The sequence below is a fragment of the Sander vitreus genome, chromosome 10 (genome assembly GCF_031162955.1).
Source record: "Sander vitreus isolate 19-12246 chromosome 10, sanVit1, whole genome shotgun sequence".
Taxonomy (NCBI): Eukaryota; Metazoa; Chordata; class Actinopteri; order Perciformes; family Percidae; genus Sander; species Sander vitreus.
Window position 1 is genome coordinate 7,327,863 of NC_135864.1, and position 18,369 is coordinate 7,346,231.

Genomic DNA, 18,369 nt, shown 5'->3' on the forward strand with positions numbered 1-18,369 from the left:
TAGCTTTGTAGCAACTCATTTGGCATATGGCTTAAATGTAACTGGCATTCATTAATATCAAAAAGTTACGCACTAAAGCTTTAATAAAAGTCAACTACTATATGGGGCTTGAAATGGCTTATGTGAAACCGCTCATTACCCATTTCTGCCCTCTGGCCAAACATGCAGTATAGACAGATGGCATATCTAATGTTATGTGAATGCAGATCATTGTAAAGACAAAGACATGCAGATGAACATAATTGTGCAGTGAATCTACTGGAGCAGCAGGTAAAGCTGGAGGCACAGACCGACAGAAGTAGCTTAATGTTAGAAAAGGGAGCATGTGCTGTAAGGTAGCTGGTTCACATCCCAACAGCAAATATGTGGGAAGCAGAAAGAGACTTGGATTAATTTCCCACAACCTCAAAGTAGTTATTATTATACTCTATATGTTGGAGCGTGCCGCCTTAAGCCTTGTAGCAGCTGCTTTCTGAGAAACCAGATTCATTTGAAACACAAGCGCTGGTAAGAGCTTTGATGTTTGATATGACATGATGCACCATTAGGATCTTTTTCATTTTAAAGCTCCTGGCTCAGAGCAGCAGGCGGGTCTGTGGCACACGGGAGTAAATATCTGGAGGGATTTGGCTGTGAATGACAGAGAGATACTGCCACCTCCAAATCTGTGTTTCTGATCGTATGTGTGTGAGTTTCTGTGTGAGTGTGTGTGTGTGTGTGTGTGTGTGTGTGTGTGGTACAGGGCCTGTTTAACGGTTTGTCAAGATATTGACATGAATGTTAATGAGGACATTCATATGTAAATATTTAAATGTCAGAATGAGGGTTTGTTAAGTTGTTTATGTCTGTCATTTCTAGGATGATTTCTAGCACATCACTGCTTCTAAAGTCTCCTACGACTACAGCTAACAATTACTTTCATTATTGATGAAAACGCACATAACTTTCTTGATAAATCTTTTGGTCTATAACATGTTAGAAAAATCTGAAGTTGTTTGTGGTTTACCTGAAGGTGTGGGACAACTGGCCTGGTCAGCTTTGTTGGAGTTTTTCCCAGAGGAGGATGGAGCGGTAGATGGCCTCTCAAACAGTTTGTCCTCCATGTTGGCCCTTTTGACGTAAACACACGACTTCCCCAGCAGCACAATACTGTTCAACACTTTAAGTGTAACCAGCCTAAACAGGGAGAAGACTACTGATTAAAGAGGTGCATTTCTAACTGGAAGAAGCATTTGGCAGGTCAAGCAATCGCACAGTGAATTAAAAACTCTTTGCATTTCTCCAAAAAATACTTTTTGTTTTAAAGCAACACTAGGTAACTTTTCCCACTTCGGTCCCCCTACAGGTTGGAAGCGGAATTGTCCATTACATTATATTATGCAAGTTTGCCAGATCGGGTAGCGGATCTGTAGTTCAAATGAAGTGGCAATGTAATGTAATGGACAATTCCGCTTCCAACCTGAAGGGGGACTGAAGCGGGAAAAGTTACCTAGTGTTGCTTTAACAGTCTTCTACAGTTAACTAACATTGCTGGATGATGCTTTAATTCGTGAAATAAAATAAATCACAGAATATTGTGATGTTGTCTTCTGTTTCTTGTATTCAACTGTGTGTTCATTGTGTGTGAAGCACTATGGGCTGCATGCTTGCATTTAAAAAGGTGCTATATAAATAATCTTAAATTTATTAAATTAAAGACTCTTTTAGCAATTGGAGTTTTTTTTGCCAGTTCGGTTGATGGATTCAACACCAAGATGAACTGTAGATATGATTAAAGAATATAGCAAAAATAATGAGGATTAAGATTTTAGTCATAACTGAACAGCCTATTCCATCTTTCTTGCTGTTATTCAGTGCTGGGATGTAGCGGAGTTATCACAGTGTGGTCTTGAGCCTCAGCTATAATGAATCTCTTCTACCATCTGGTTTCGCTCGACACTGTTCACATTCCACCACTGACTACGGCATGTTGATGTGTACCATCCTTCTGTGTTTCTGGGCTTTGCCATCAGGCCCAACATCTGACACTGTGATATGAGAAAGACAGACATATTTGGGTCTGTGGACCACTGCTCGCTGTGACAGGGTGTTTCGAACAGAGAGCGTGTCAGCATAGCTGAGTCTTTGCCAAGGCACAGCGGTCTGTGAGAGCCAGAGTTATTTTTAAATCAGGGGGTTGGGAAGGCCAGAGATGGCACTAGAGATGACAACATTGTATTCTTCACCCTGAGGGAAACTCTCCAATGGTACGAGCTCAATGGGATCCGGCAATCATCAGCTCAGCACAGGGAGAATGTGAGGGCACAGTGTAAATACTTATGTAACTGTGTGTGTCTCTGAATCTCAGTGTGTGTTTAGGACAGTGCCTGCATGTGTTAGTGTGACTCTGCAAGCATGTCTGTATACAGCACATGAAAGTCTCATGTGCATATTAAACACACAATAGTCAAAATTGTAAACATTTACATATCCACTGATATATGAATAAATATTTCCAGTGTTAAGATTAAAAAAAGGAAATAAAGATGTTGACCTCAATTACAAGGGAAGAAAGGGAATGACAACATATCACCAGAGTAATGTGCATTAACAAACAAAATCAGTTTCAGCCTTTAAAGCTCCTCTTGAGCTACATTTCTTTCTTTCAGATTATAATAGGCAGCATATGAAAAATGAAAATGCCAAGTTCAGTGTTACAAATACAGCAATATAAGGCTTAAAAGGCTCCCTCAATTTTGGATGCTGAGCAGGGTGATCCACAATAAAATCATGTAATAACAGTGATATTTAAGTCAACAATATAAATTTAATAGACTTACCCAAGATAAAAGAGGAACACACACGTGTATGAAAGAGCTCCCTGCACCTTTATCGAACTCATTACCACTCGGATAAGCTGTTAAAAGATTAAAAAGCTGAATAAATGTACAATCTGACTTGGGAAATAAAAAAAAGAATGGTGAGAACCATCAGGCAGCTATTTTCAGCTTGTGGCATTAAGTACAAGTTTTAGGAACGTCTTGTTCATTTTTATGTGCCGATGACTAACTCTATTCTGGTGTCAAGTGTCTGAATAGCAACATAGTGCAGCCTTTCTTACCAGAACAGCCAAAGGCAGAGGAATGAAGCCCATCCTCCGGGCCACTGAGTCACTGTAGTCTGTACAAGCCTACACAGAGACAGACAAGCACACATTACAGCACTCGACAATACTGCATTGATTAGCTGCGAAGGCTCAATGCTGTTCATGTAAGTAAGAAATGAGACAGGTGCTTACGTTCTTCTGTCGACTACTAAGAAGATCGAAAGCCAAACTGGCTCTGTATTCACTGTACACCTGGAAAAGAGAAAAAACGTATGGGCGCAAACAAGACTTCATTAGGAAATGGACCAGTATGTGACAAGTCGTTGTTGAGTTGGTGAGTGAGATTGTTTAGAAATAATGAACATAAGGTTTGGTCCTTACGTCTGCAGTGATGTCATTAAATTTGGTGATAAAAGCATGTTTAATGATGTCAACTGCAACTTCAGAGGTGACGACCATGAAGACATCAGGGAACAACACCCACAGGTGGTCTGTGGGAAGAAAAATGGCACAACAAACAAACGGTAACACTTTACTTGAAGGTATCGACATAATCGTGATATCACACTGTCATAACTATGACATGACACTGTCATGACGGTGTCATAAACGTTATAAACAAGTCATAAACGTTTATGACTTCTGTCATTAAGTGTCATTCGGTTTTTGTCATGACAAGTTGACACTGTTTGGGTTGTCTTGATTATGACAACTTGAATCAAAGTGACATTACCAGAAGATGTATTTGTCATGACAACTTGACATTAAATATGTTTGGCATGTCTTTGTAATGACAAGTTGACATTAACCAGGATGACATTACCAGAAGATGTATTTGTCATGACAACTTGACATTACATTTCTTTGGAGTGTCCTTATTAAGACAACTTGACATTAAACAGGATGACATTATGTCAAGTTGTCATGACAAATACATCTTCTGGTAATGTCATCCTGGTTAATGTCAAGTTGTCATTACAAAGACATCCCAAACAAATTTAATGTCAAGTTGTCATGACCAAGACAACTTCTGGTAATGTCACTTTGATTAATGTCAAGTTGTCATAATCAAGACAACCCAAACAATGTTAACTTGTCATGACAAAAACCGAATGATACTTAATGACAGAAGACATAAACGTTTATGATTTGTTTATAACACATTCATGACAGTGTCATGTCATAGTTATGACAGTGTCATGTCACGATTATGTCGATACCTTCAAGTAAAGTGTTACCCAACAAACTTGTGTTACATGTCAATATTTGTTCTATATGTAAATTATGAGAGAGTGGACATGCTCAGGAATCCTTCCCTTGATGTTGTCTACATTCTGCCTACAACAAACCAGGGAGTACAACCAGTTTACTTTTGTTGGCCACGGCACACAAACCAACATTAGCATTAATGGGGAGTTATGTTTCTGTGCACCTCACTCTCCTTTCAGTTTTGGTTTTACTCCCCACCAACTGCTGAGGGAAATATCTGGCTGTGAGACTGAACCAAAACAGTAAATTTGTGGGTCTCAAAAACAAAACTGCAGTTGGGTGATAACTACGAGCAACCGCCATCATATAAATAATATGATCCATTGTTAATATAAATATACTGATTCATGGAGCTTTATGTAATATAATTACTCACACAATTCAATGCATGAGTTTTCAATTGCTATTAACATATTCCTTTATCAGCACAGTATACACAATATATAACCCTGTGGCTTATGGCAGTGACTGTGATTATAACTAATATTTCACTACAGGTTACCATACTTGTATAGGTTTTTTTAAATACTTAATGCGCAAAACAGCTTTGGCTCTAATCAAAAAGTGTTTAGCTGAGAGCAGGTACTTTGATTCTGTATAATGTTAGAAGTGTAGGCACCACTAATGCGCAATGGAAGATAAGTAAATTACTGGGGATGTGTGATTTGTAGCTCTGCTAGTATTAGCACCAGTGTTATGATTTCAGCTGACAGGCCATGTCTGTCATCTAGTGTGTGTCTGGCTTTGAGACTGACAGGAGGAGCTGAGTGTTTTCGGACAGCTATCCCGCAGAAACACCGAGCTCTCATCCTTCACTCTGCTTTGTCTCATTCACTTTTTGTTGGGAGAGAAATAGATCCCCTAAGGTGTTGCAGTGGGTCAAACAAAACCAAAACAGCAGGAGAAAAGCTGCTCAGCATATTTTTCTGAATTTTTACCATGACAAGTGAATACCCTTCTAGTTGTTAAAAAAGAAAATCTGCTTTTGAAATAGACAAACTATGTTGAAAACACTGTCTGTTTGCATTTACTATAAAAGAAAAGAAAAAATAGGTTACACTTTACTTGAAAGTATCTACATAAGAGTGACATGACACTGTCATGAACGTGTCATGAACATAAACAAGTCATAAACGTTTATGACATAACGCTTCTTTTAGTAAGTGTCATTTGGTTTTTGTCATAACAAGTTATGGTTAGGGTTCATGTGTCATGACTGTGTCATGACAGTGCCATGTGTTCATGACAGTGTCATGTCACTCTTATGTAGATAAAAGTGTTACCGAAAAATCTAATAAACTGCAGCTTGTGGAAAAACAGATAATTACCTGGTTTCCATGCAAACTGCTCCATGTTCCTTAGACAAACGATGAGCAGGAGAACGTAGCTGGTGAACCGTTCCTTGATATCTGCAGGATAAAATAAACACATTTGTGATTAAAATTTCTTTGGAACAAGTTGGTTAAAGAAGCATTAACATTTAAAACATCTGCAGTAACGTTGCATTCGCCCACATTTGGTATCCTCGTTCTGTAGTTGTGTTTCAGCAGTTGGTGTTTAAGAAGGTGTGAGAGAATGTTTTAAATGAGATCTGTCAGTTTTACAGTGCTGCACTTTGCTAAAAAGGTGCTATGAAAAATGTCTGAAATAAGTCACTGTTCATACATTACAGCAGCATATCACAGTCACAAGGCTTTTAGTCTGATCACAGTATTGCATGCTATGAACATCCATCTACTGTAATTTGAAGATGCAGGTGTTAATTTTTAGCATGCCATCATCTGTGCTAGTTTGGACCACGCTCAGCTCCATCAACAGAAAATCTTCCATGATGTAAGTGAACAGCGAGAGGGAAATGGCAGCTCATTAAGGCTTCTTGTCTTCTGCTGTCATGAGAATGAAATAAGAGTGACTGAGATGGAAACATGCTGCCTCCGGGAATCAAAAGGGAAATGCACGATACATTTAATATCTCTGTGTTGTATGATTATCAAATCGATCGATTCAAAAAAGACTTGTATGTAAATAAGAGAAATTGTTGTTCATGTTTTAAATGTTTTTCCATTTCAGTTTCATACTTAACATTTTACTAAAAATCAATAAGTCATGTTGAATATATGTCAGTCATACATACAACATAGCTTTTTTGAAAAGAGAGTGTTACTTTCTAACATACAGTATGAGGTCTTCAAAATGCTAGTTTTGTCCAAACAACAGTACAAAATATATTGAATTTATAATGACATACAACAGAGATGATGTACACCAAGAGATTTGATTTGAAAGGACACCAGAAACAAGATGCTTTTTTATTAGTTAGTTTTTTTTATTTATTAGTTTTTTAATAGTTTTTGTTTCTCTCACTCTTTTCAATACTTAAAATGATGTATTTAATGTGTGCTCTCTGATAGGACATTAAATATCTTACCACTGTTTGACATTTGGAATAAGTTGTTCTTCTCAAATTTCTTGAACACACTTCCTTTGATCTCCACAAACTGTGATTCAAACAGAAGAACAAAGGAATAAATGCAGTTAGCAACATTTATGATCCAGAAAATACTAAACAGCTGTTTGCAGCTGCAACATTTATGTTTTATCACCAAAGTGCCTAGTTTCATTTTTGTGGAATACATACGAAACAAATCATTTAACTTAAATAACGTGTGAATATGTTTTGTTTGTGCTAGAGTGTAGCTGCTTAAACAAATCACACCAGGCAGATTATTGTGTGCAACAACATATTGGGTAGCATACAAATGCTTATCTGCATGTGTGTATGTGTGTGCACTGACATTGTTGGACATCATGATGGTGAGCAGGGACTTGTTGTGTGAGTTGAAGGCGACGTTCAGTGTGGAGGCTTGGACCATGATGAGGATGGCATGGAGGACTGAAAAACAGCCACTTAGGACAACAACTGATTTAAAAAGGATTTGAGCACTGAATAAGCACTTCATTAAAACTTAATTAAAAGTATACATCTTAAGTCATGGCTTTCCTTTGACATATCCTTGAGCATGAATCTCTGTCCTGCTCATTCCCTGGAAGTCACGCTGTACTGTATAATGGCAGCGTTAGTTAAATGCTCAGAATGTACAGTACAAGTAATTTAAATCTACTAAGATCCATACTGAAAACAATAAATGCAAATATACTATATTGCACTGAACTGAGCTGGTTCAGGTCCCTTGTCTTGCCCAAAGGAAAAACAATAAAATTCTGCCTTTTAGTTCTCGTCTGTCTCGTTGGAAGAAAATCAAACCAAATTTCATTTTGGTGTGTTATGGGGCCCTATTTTAACAATCTAAGCGCACGGCGTGAAGCGCATGGCGCAGGTGCGTTTAGGGCGTGTCCAAATCCACTTTTGCTAGTTTGACGGCAGAAAAAAGGGTCCGTGGTTCAAAAGGGTTGTACTTAGTGTCTTCGTTAATTCATAGGTGTGTTTTGGGCGTAACATGCAATAAACCAATCAGTGTCATCTCCCATTCCCTTTAACAGCCAGGCGCGTTTGTACCTTGCTATTATGATGGCGGATTTGCACCGTAATATTTTTATTTGTAATCTTCTGCATGTATTTGTGTTTGTATTCTGTTGCGCTTCCCTGTGTGTAACAAGCATAGTGTGCGCGCGCTGTGCACGAACCTATGTGCATTTTACTAAATTGATCTTAAAATAACAATGAAATGCTGCGTTATTGACTTTAGACCAGGTTTTTGTTGGTCAATGGCGTGATCACTTCCCGCTGCCTCAAGATAGCAATACGCGAAGAATTCACCTGAACACACCTCCCTGTGAGACCAGCACGCCAATGCGCGCAGGTGCATTTGCTATTTAAACAACGTGGGTGCGGGACGGGAAACTGACAACTGCGTTGGTCTTAAACTAGCAAAGACACTTGTGTCAGGCTTTGCAATGCACCGGGTGCAAGATAGGGCCCAAAGGCTTCATTTATCTTTTTTCAGTGGTCACATACAGCTCACCAATCTCACAAAGAAAATGTTGGTTATGGGCATTTCATGAGACTGTGGCTGTATGTCATCTGTCAAACATAACACAGAGGAAAGAGACGCCCAATATCAATCACAGAATTCCAATCGACACCCATATTTCTGCTGTGGATCTGACCAAGAAGGATACAGACATAAAAGACAGCCATGAAGAAGTGAGGAATGACTCCTATACTGTCTCTTTTCCGTTCTTTGGGTTCTGTGGCCGTCCAGTAGAGAGCGTCCAGGATGTCTTGACCGAAGGAGGAGAAGAGGCGGTCGGCCACCTTACAAAGAAATGACAGATAAGATCGTAACATTAATAATGGCATGTATTTCAAGCAGATGTTTGGTTAATTTCCTCTTTCATCTTTTACCTACATAAATGCACAACTACCAAAACCAAGTTTTGTTGTTGTTTTTTTGCATTTGGTCCATTTAGGTTAGAAAAAGTGTTCCAGATTTATACATCTATTGCGTGTATATACAGTAAGTCCAAAACTATGCACACTGTATGCACAAAACTGGACGAACAGACACACACAGAATTGTAAAAAAACTGTGAATGCACTTGAAGGTTTGAATCCACTCATGTTTAATATGTACAGTTATTTTATCACCAAATGTCAGTTGTTAACGTATAAAATGTGAGGTACCTCCAACATGTTGTAGATGATGTAGAGTTTGATGACAGACTGCCCTCTGATCTGGTGGTAAATCATGGAGTAATCGACATAATGCATCATGGAGAAGCACAGCACCATGATCAGACCCTTCAGCACGTCACATACCTGCGCTGGCTGGAGCAGCCGAGACCCGCTGACCACACACACACACACACACACACACACACACACACACACACACACACACACACACACAGAAAGATCAACTTACAGTGTCTGTATTGAATATAGAAACACATTTAACCAACCTTTTAGAACATTCTTGCATACTTGAACACATACTTGCATGCTGGTGAGTACAGTATATCCAAAAGGTAGGGTTTATTCTTAAAATGTACACACAATAATAACATCATATAACCTGAGTGAACAATAAAATGTGTTTATACATGGTGTGTAACCATCACTGCAACATTACTGACTATTGCTGGTTATGGCGGCTCTGAGTTGCTGCTAATTATACCATGCGAGGACACAGTAGGTCAACACATGGGGGGGGGGGGGTAAATAATTCATTTCTTTTCAAAATGAGATATCCCACATAAAGGAAAAGGCTACAATAAGTGATAACACAATATGTAAGTATCTCCTTTATACTACATGTTATCTCATTCATAACATTTATCTCATTTTAATATGTTTCTGTTTTTGTTCTGTGCCTCTGTTTGTATAAAGATGAAATACTGTGTTGTATATCTTATCTACCAAAGCACAGCACACCAACAAAGATTTGTTTGTGTTTGAGAATCTATCTTTATGGAAATATTTCAATATTGTTACCAAAATGGGTGCAGCATTTTGGACAGAAATATTTAAAATGGTGTTGCAAAATAAATGGAAGAAAACACACAAGCTTAGCTGTCGCAAACTGCAAGAGCAGCAAATCATGTCTATAATTACATAATCTTTAATGGGTAACAACGCGTTTAAAACATGTGCAGCTTTCATAATTAATAGCAATGGTTGGCAGTGGCAGCTTGAGAGCATGTTAAGAGGAGGGCTGACAAATCCATAGGACCGGTTATTTAGTATTTACTATGACAGGGATAACCGGGAAGAGCCAGAGAGAGAGCTTAACTCTAAGAACCTGCATATTTTACATGTCAGCTGTGAGACTAGACTATATGTGTCCGCAACCACTACTAACTACAGCAAGAAGAATATGTTTCATACATTCACCACACAGGCTTCTTACTGAACATGAATAACAACTTCAATATTCAAAAACATTGTGGTGTTCATACAGAATTGCCACAGAGAATACAATAACATTTCTCTCAATAACTTCTCTTTCTCTTAATATTTAACAAGTTGAACCCTGCCCTACAAGTAACAATTCTCCACTAAATCACTATAAACCACAATACTTGACTAACTCACTAGAGCACAAAACATGACAGGACAACAATTGGCTACTCTTACAGCCATCATACCTTAATTAACTTTAGCGGCTGTTGATTAGTCTTGCAACACAACAACAGGACTACTCCTCACCCTGTTACACCTTTTTGAAGCATGAGAGAGGGAAAGAAATCATGTTTCAGATGGAAGAAATAGTGGATTGGAGGGTGTGGAGATCTATTTTTTTCAAACTGAGAAAGAGAGGAGAAAATGGCCTGAGTATTGGAAGATGTGGAAATGAGCTTATTTAATGTAAGTGTCTTCTGAATTGTGTGAAGCTGAGAACACAACTGTGAAGAGAACGGGATGAGATGAACATCTGGGCTGTTTTGTTCAAAGCATAAGACAATGATTGCCTTCATAACCAAACAATAGTTTGTTTTCCTGAAGCTACAGCTCCATCCAGTGGTCACCTCTGTAGTCATTCATGTACAGTGGGGCAAAAAAGTATTTAGTCAGCCACCAATTGTGCAAGTTCTCCCACTTAAAAAGATGAGAGAGGCCTGTAATTTTCATCATAGGTACACTTCAACTATGAGAGACAAAATGAGAAAAAAAAAATCCAGAAAATCACATTGTAGGATTTTTAATGAATTTATTTGCAAATTCCTCGGGAAAATAAGTATTTGGTCACCTACAAACAAGCAAGATTTCTGGCTCTCACAGACCTGTAACTTCTTCTTTAAGAGGCTCCTCTGTCCTCCACTTGTTACCTGTATTAATGGCACCTGTTTGAACTTGTTATCAGTATAAAAGACACCTGTCCACAACCTCAAACAGTCACACTCCAAACTCCACTATGGCCAAGACCAAAGAGCTGTCAAAGGACACCAGAAACAAAATTGTAGACCTGCACCAGGCTGGGAAGACTGAATCTGCAATAGGTAAGCAGCTTGGCGTGAAGAAATCAACTGTGGGAGCAATTATAAGAAAATGGAAGACATACAAGACCACTAATAATCTCCCTCGATCCGGGGCTCCACGCAAGTTCCCAGAACCACACGGGGGGACCTAGTGAATGACCTGCAGAGAACTGGGACCAAAGTAACAAAGGCTACCATCAGTAACACACTACGCCGCCAGGGACTCAAATCCTGCAGTGCCAGACGTGTCGCCCTGCTTAAGCCAGTACATGTCCAGGCCCGTCTGGAGTTTGCTAGAGAGCATTTGGATGATCCAGAAGAGGATTGGGAGAATGTCATATGGTCAGATGAAACCAAAATAGAACTTTTTTGGTAAAAACTCAACTCGTCGTGTTTGGAGGGGAAAGAATGCTGAGTTGCATCCAAAGAACACCATACCTACTGTGAAGCATGGGGGTGGAAACATCATGCTTTGGGGCTGTTTTTCTGCAAAGGGACCAGGACGACTGATCCGTGTAAAGGAAAGAATGAATGGGGCCATGTATCGTGAGATTTTGAGTGAAAACCTTCCATCAGCATCGGCATTGAAGATGAAACGTGGCTGGGTCTTTCAGCATGACAATGATCCCAAACACACCGCCCGGGCAATGAAGGAGTGGCTTCATAAGAAGCATTTTAAGGTTCTGGAGTGGCCTAGCCAGTCTCCAGATCTCAACCCCATAGAAAATCTTTGGAAAGTCTGTGTTGCCCAGCGACAGCCCCAAAACATCACTGCTCTAGAGGAGATCTGCATGGAGGAATGGGCCAAAATACCAGCAACAATGTGTGAAAACCTTGTGTAGACTTACAGAAAACGTTTGACCTCTGTCACTGCCAACAAAGGGTATATAACAAAGTATTGAGATGAACTTTTGTTATTAACCAAATACTTATTTTCCACCATAATTTGCAACTAAATTCATTAAAAATCCTACAATGTGATTTTCTGGATTTTTTTTTTTCTCATTTTGTCTCTCATAGTTGAAGTGTACCTATGATGAAAATTACAGGCCTCTCTCATCTTTTTAAGTGGGAGAACTTGCACAATTGGTGGCTGACTAAATACTTTTTTGCCCCACTGTAAAAGAGGCATGGCTTAAAAAAACAAACAACCAAAGCTATGCTCCTATAGCTTCGTGAGACCGTCCTGATCTCGCAAGCTCCAGTTTTCCTCTTGCAGATCAGTCTGGAATCTTGAGACATAGAAAATGTTGAGCTGTTCGCCAAACGATCGACCAATCAGCGTTGGTTTTGAGGCGGGTTTAGGTGTGACGCAACGAGAAGCGACTGTTCAGTCTAAACAACATGGCGGCTTCCATGGATGAGATGAGCATAGCTATCGCGCAAGTTTTATCCGAATTAGAAAGTATTCCTTCATTGAAAGAAGAGCAAAAAACGGCACTGGAGGCTTTTCTCGGAGGAAAACATGTTTTTGCTATTCTCCCGACTGGTTTCGGCAAGAGTTTGATATATCAACTGGCTCCGCTAGTCATGAAGAAGGTGGTAATAGACAGATGGTTTATCCAATCAGCTAACCAGTATTTTCGACCCTTCCCAAAAGTTCTCCAATGGAAAATTCCCAGATGGATATGCCGAGCAAATGCGAAGCAATCCATCTGGCGGAGTCAGGTTAATGCTCCTACCGATTACCCATTAATTAATTTAGTTTTTTCCCACTTAATGTAAAGTTTTTGTTCAGTGCTCAACTGTACAATTATAATTATTTACAATAGATAAATAAATGTTTAGTGTACTAGGACAAAGTTTACTGTAGCAGAAGATACAGGACTCAGGGTAGGGTTGGGTACCGAAACCTGGTTCCACTATGGAACCAGTTCCTATGCAAACGGTAGTATTCGGACCGGATTAGACTGAAATATTTTTCCTCTGACGCTCCAGACAGCGGCAGACTCTTTTTGTCTCTTTTCCGCCGAGTGGCGCACGTGCCCACTCGCGGTGTGAAGCGCGTGTCCGCGCTATTCTCCGACATGCAATCACTGCTGATAGACGGCTTTTTGTACATACACTCCGAAACGGACGTAAAAATATCACACTTTCTCTGTAGTCTACCGTTAGCTAGCTATCGTAAATGTAGGCTACTTTTAAAATGCCATATTTTCCCTGTGGGCTCACCAAAATAGACGTAAAAGCATATTAACCATTCACTGCACGTGATCACTAGTAAACATATTACACTTGCTCTGCCGACCCTGTAGCCTGGTGGTGGGGGAAGCGGGACAGCTTTTTGTTGTTACTTGTTAATAGTGTAACTGTTATTTGTTAAATTATTGTAGTTATGTGTAAGGTGACTTAGGTTTACTTATTATATATGTAAGTATTTACTAAACTAAAACGTTAATATATTGTTAAATTAAAATAATTTTTAGGAATCGGAATTGTTTTAAAAGTACCGGTTCAGCATCGGAAATCGTAAAAATCCAAACGGTACCCAACCCTAACTCAGGGTAGAGATAGAATTAAAAAAACAAGAATATAAAATAGGAATTCTTGGACTACAACACACACAGATGGAGTGTGACTTCATTCTCTGCTCAGGACGCTATTACGCCACCATATCTTTACATAACAAATATTTGTTTGCTGCTATTTTAATGCCTATATATATTTTAAGTACAGCCTCTTTAAGGTGATGGCTTCCCATGTCTTATTTTTTTCAACCAACAGTCCAAAACCCAAAGATATTTCATTTACAATGATAAAAAAAAAAACAGAAAAGCAGCAAATCCTCAAATTTGCAAAGAATATTGGTGAATATTTGACATGTGTGCTTGATAAATGACTTAAAAGAAATAATCATTAAAATTATTGCTGGATAATTTTTTAGTCAGTCAATCTTCTTATCGAATAACAGATTCACAACATTACACTTCTCTTGAAAACACGTTTTGGTAGGCAGTAGCTCTTGAATTCAGGTGGTTATGGTGGTAATGCATCTTATCCTCAACATGTGTGACACACTCAGCTCTCTGGAGGCAAAGCTGCAGGCAGTGTAGCCTGTACAAAGCAGTTTTCACTATCTCTATTCTACAAGCATTATGTCCATAACACACATGAATACTATGCATGTTTGAGTGCAGTCAGTGAGTCAGCTATGTGCTGCATTCCAATTAGCCATCACTATGTGCCATTTACTGTATGCATCATTAGCCTGACAGGCATTAAGACTGCACCACTAAAAGAAGAGAAAGCTTGATTTCTGATGCAAAACCTTGTTAGAGAAGCAAACCTGCAACCTGCAGAGCAGCTGGGGGTGTCTGTGCAGGGAAGGCGAATAAGTAGAGTTTTCCCTTCCCTTAAACAAGACAAATGAGCCCCAAACTGCCCTAGAGGAGCTGTGCAATAAGCTGCCCTCTAGTTTAAGCATGTGCAGCTGTATCACTGACAAGCAACATGGTGATGAGAATGAGCATGCACTCTCAGTATACCTTCCCTGGATGAGTTGAAAAAACAGACTTATGCGGAACCAACATGGCTGCTCTGGCTCGAAGAATGGAAACATGACATGAGCTCTGAGTTGTATATTAACAGACACAATGGAGATGAACATAAAGCGGTGAATGGATGTGGAGGCCAGTTCAGGACAGCGATAACATTTATGAAGCCTTGATGGGCTTTAGGGAGCGTACCTGCTTCTCCTGCAGTAGGGGCATGTGCGTGCCCTGCAGGGGGGAGGAAAGCGAGGGGAGAAACAGATAGAAGGTGAGGAAGACAGGCAAGAAGGGGGGGGTCTTTGGGTACATATGAAACTGTATGTTTACTGCACTTTTCAGTGGTGGAAGAAGTTTTCAGATATTTGACTTAAGTAAAAAAGGTAATACTACAGTGTAAAAAATATCAAGTTACAAGTAAAAGTCCTGCATTCAAAATCATACTCACGTAAAAAAAAAAAGTATAGAAAAGTATTAGCATCAAAACATAGTTAAAGCACCAAAAGTAAAAGTACTTATTATGCCGATTGGCCCATTTCAGAATAATTATAATAATTATTAATTGCATGCATTAATGTGTTCATCATTAATGTTGCAGCTGGTAAAGGTGGAGCTAATTTTAATTACTTTATATACTGCTGGGTAGGGCTGGGCGATATGGAGAAAATCAAATATCACGATATTTTTTACGAAATACCTCGATATCGATACCGCAACAATATTGGTAGTGTTGACTATTGGTGCTTTCACAAAATATTTACACAATGAGATTTTTGATAAATAATCAACAGTAATGTGGATATAATGACTAAGTGGGTAAAGGCAAATAATAGAACAGTTACAACAGTCTGGTAAGTTCAGAAAATGACATCACTTTACTGTAATGCAGCCTTTAAAACCAGGAAAAGACAACACTTATGCCATATTACGATATTACGATATCCCAAGTCTAAGACGATATCTAGTCTCATATCACAATATCGATATAATATCGATATATTGCCCAGCTCTACTGCTGGGTACCTTAACCTCTGATACGATACCATCATTTCATTAGTTGATTTATGTTTAGTATTAATAATCTAGATCTGCAAACTAGTAACTAAAGTTGTCAAATAAATGTAATGAAAAAAGTGTAAAAAGTACACTATTTGCCTCCAAAATGTAGTGAAGAAGACGTATAAAGTAGTACCTCGAAATTGTAATTAAGTACTTGAGTAAAGGTACTGCTTTTCAATTTCAATATTACATACTTTTTATTACTATTTTGGTTAATGTCTATTTTGGTCAATTCAAAGTGAAACAGCTGTTAATGAAAACATATAGTGAAAGATGACTCTTCGACAGTTGGCTAAAAGCTACATCGAGTATTGTTTTTCCAGATATTTGGTATAAACCCCAAACTTATCAAGGCCTAAACACTATCAAATTAATTTTCAGACATGTAGTGTTGAATCTTGAAGCGTTAAAGTGCTTAAATGTAAACAGAAAGACAGCAACATTATCCTGGTAAGACGTAGACCAGTAATTTGACAAACCTTGACAGCTGATATAAAATAAGTGATAAGCTTTACCAGAATGTCTTTAAGCCCTATTTTTGCTCCATGTGGAAGAGGAAAACAAATGCTATGTTTAAAACTATAGTATGTTTTGCCTGTTTATAGGTAAATACACAAACAAAAGTCATGAACTGGTGACATATTACAGCAATGGATCAGCAATATTATGCTTTTTAACATTTTACCACTGCACAGAATGTGGATATTTGCTGTTCAAAGAAGCAACCAATAGTTAAAGATGACCATGTCGTAAGAGAGAAACAACACAAACATTTCTCACAAAGCCTTTTTGTGCAAGATTAGCTACTATGTCTGTTTAAAATCAAGAAACCAAAAAGGAAGAGGGTAAATCATGCTGATATACCAAACAGAACACAACAACTTTTAGAGTCATGTGTATGCATGTATTTGTTTGTGTGTGTGTGTGTGTGTGTGTGTGTGTGTGTGTGTGTGTGTGATACAGTGGGGAGAACAAGTATTTGATACACTGCCGATTTTGCAGGTTTTCCCACTTACAAAGCATGTAGAAGTCTGTAATTTTTATCGTAGGTACTCTTCAACTGTGAGTGACGGAATCTAAAACAAAAATCCAGAAAATCACATTGTATGATTTTTAAGTAATTAATTTGCATTTTATTGCATGACATAAGTATTTGATACATCAGAAAAGCAGAACTTAATATTTGATACAGAAACCTTTGTTTACAATTACAGAGATCATACATCTCCTGTAGTTCTTGACCAGGTTTGCACACACTGCAGCAGGGATTTTGGCCCACTCCTCCATACAGACCTTCTCCAGATCCTTCAGGTTTCGGGGCTGTCGCTGGGCAATACGGACTTTCAGCTCCCTCCAAAGATTTTCTATTGGGTTCAGGTCTGGAGACTGGCTAGGCCACTCCAGGAACTTGAGATGCTTCTTTCGGAGCCACGCCTTAGTTGCCCTGGCTGTGTGTTTCAGGTCGTTGTCATGCTGGAAGACCCAGCCACGACCCATCTTCAATGCTCTTACTGAGGGAAGGAGGTTGTTGGCCAAGATCTCGCGATACATGGCCCCATCCATCCTCCCCTCAATACGGTGCAGTCGTCCTGTCCCCTTTGCAGAAAAGCATCCCCAAAGAATGATGTTTCCACCTCCATGCTTCACGGTTGGGATGGTGTTCTTGGGGTTGTACTCATCCTTCTTCGTCCTCCAAACACGGCAAGTGGAGTTTAGACCAAAAAGCTCTATTTTTGTCTCATCAGACCACATGACCTTCTCCCATTCCTCCTCTGGATCATCCAGATGGTCATTGGCAAACTTCAGACGGGCCTGGACATGCGCTGGCTTGAGCAGGGGGACCTTGCGTGCACTGCAGGATTTTAATCCATGATGGCATAGTGTGTTACTAATGGTTTTCTTTGAGACTGTGGTCCCAGCTCTCTTCAGGTCATTGACCAGGTCCTGCCGTGTAGTTCTGGGCTGATCCCTCACCTTCCTCATGATCACTGATGCCCCACGAGGTGAGATCTTGCATGGAGCCCCAGACCGAGGGAGATTGACCGTCATCTTGAACTTCTTCCATTTTCTAATAATTGTGCCAACAGTTGCCTTCTCACCAAGCTGCTTGCCTATTGTCCTGTAGCCCATCCCAGCCTTGTGCAGGTCTACAATTTTATCCCTGATGTCCTTACACAGCTCTCTGGTCTTGGCCATTGTGGAGAGTTTGGAGTCTGTTTGATTGAGTGTGTGGACAGGTGTCTTTTATACAGGTAACGAATTCAAACAGGTGCAGTTAATACAGGTAATGAGTGGAGAACAGGAGGGCTTCTTAAAGAAAACCTAACAGGTCTGTGAGAGCCGGAATTCTTACTAGTTGGTAGGTGATCAAATACTTATGTTATGCAATAAAATGCAAATTAATTATTTAAAAATCATACAATGTAATTTTCTGGATTTTTGTTTTAGATTCCGTCTCTCACAGTTGAAGTGTACCTATGATAAAAAGTACAGACCTCTACATGCTTTGTAAGTAGGAAAACCTGCAAA

General features: G+C 39.2%; 1 protein-coding gene across 2 annotated transcripts in view; it reads right to left on the reverse strand.

Moving 5' to 3' along the window:
- tapt1a (transmembrane anterior posterior transformation 1a) overlaps nt 1-18,369 on the reverse strand; it is a 39,501-nt gene that overhangs the window by 15,694 nt on the left and 5,438 nt on the right. The window contains exons 4-14 of one of the 2 annotated variants that reach the window (XM_078260111.1): nt 14,980-15,012; nt 9,000-9,162; nt 8,495-8,630; nt 7,150-7,247; nt 6,783-6,852; nt 5,683-5,763; nt 3,467-3,576; nt 3,278-3,337; nt 3,101-3,169; nt 2,820-2,896; nt 1,007-1,176 (exon numbers count right to left, since the gene is read on the reverse strand). In XM_078260111.1, the coding sequence (XP_078116237.1) occupies nt 1,007-1,176; nt 2,820-2,896; nt 3,101-3,169; nt 3,278-3,337; nt 3,467-3,576; nt 5,683-5,763; nt 6,783-6,852; nt 7,150-7,247; nt 8,495-8,630; nt 9,000-9,162; nt 14,980-15,012 (1,067 nt within the window). The remainder of the gene's footprint in view (nt 1-1,006; nt 1,177-2,819; nt 2,897-3,100; nt 3,170-3,277; nt 3,338-3,466; nt 3,577-5,682; nt 5,764-6,782; nt 6,853-7,149; nt 7,248-8,494; nt 8,631-8,999; nt 9,163-14,979; nt 15,013-18,369) is intronic. The other variant, XM_078260112.1, reaches the window with a different exon arrangement.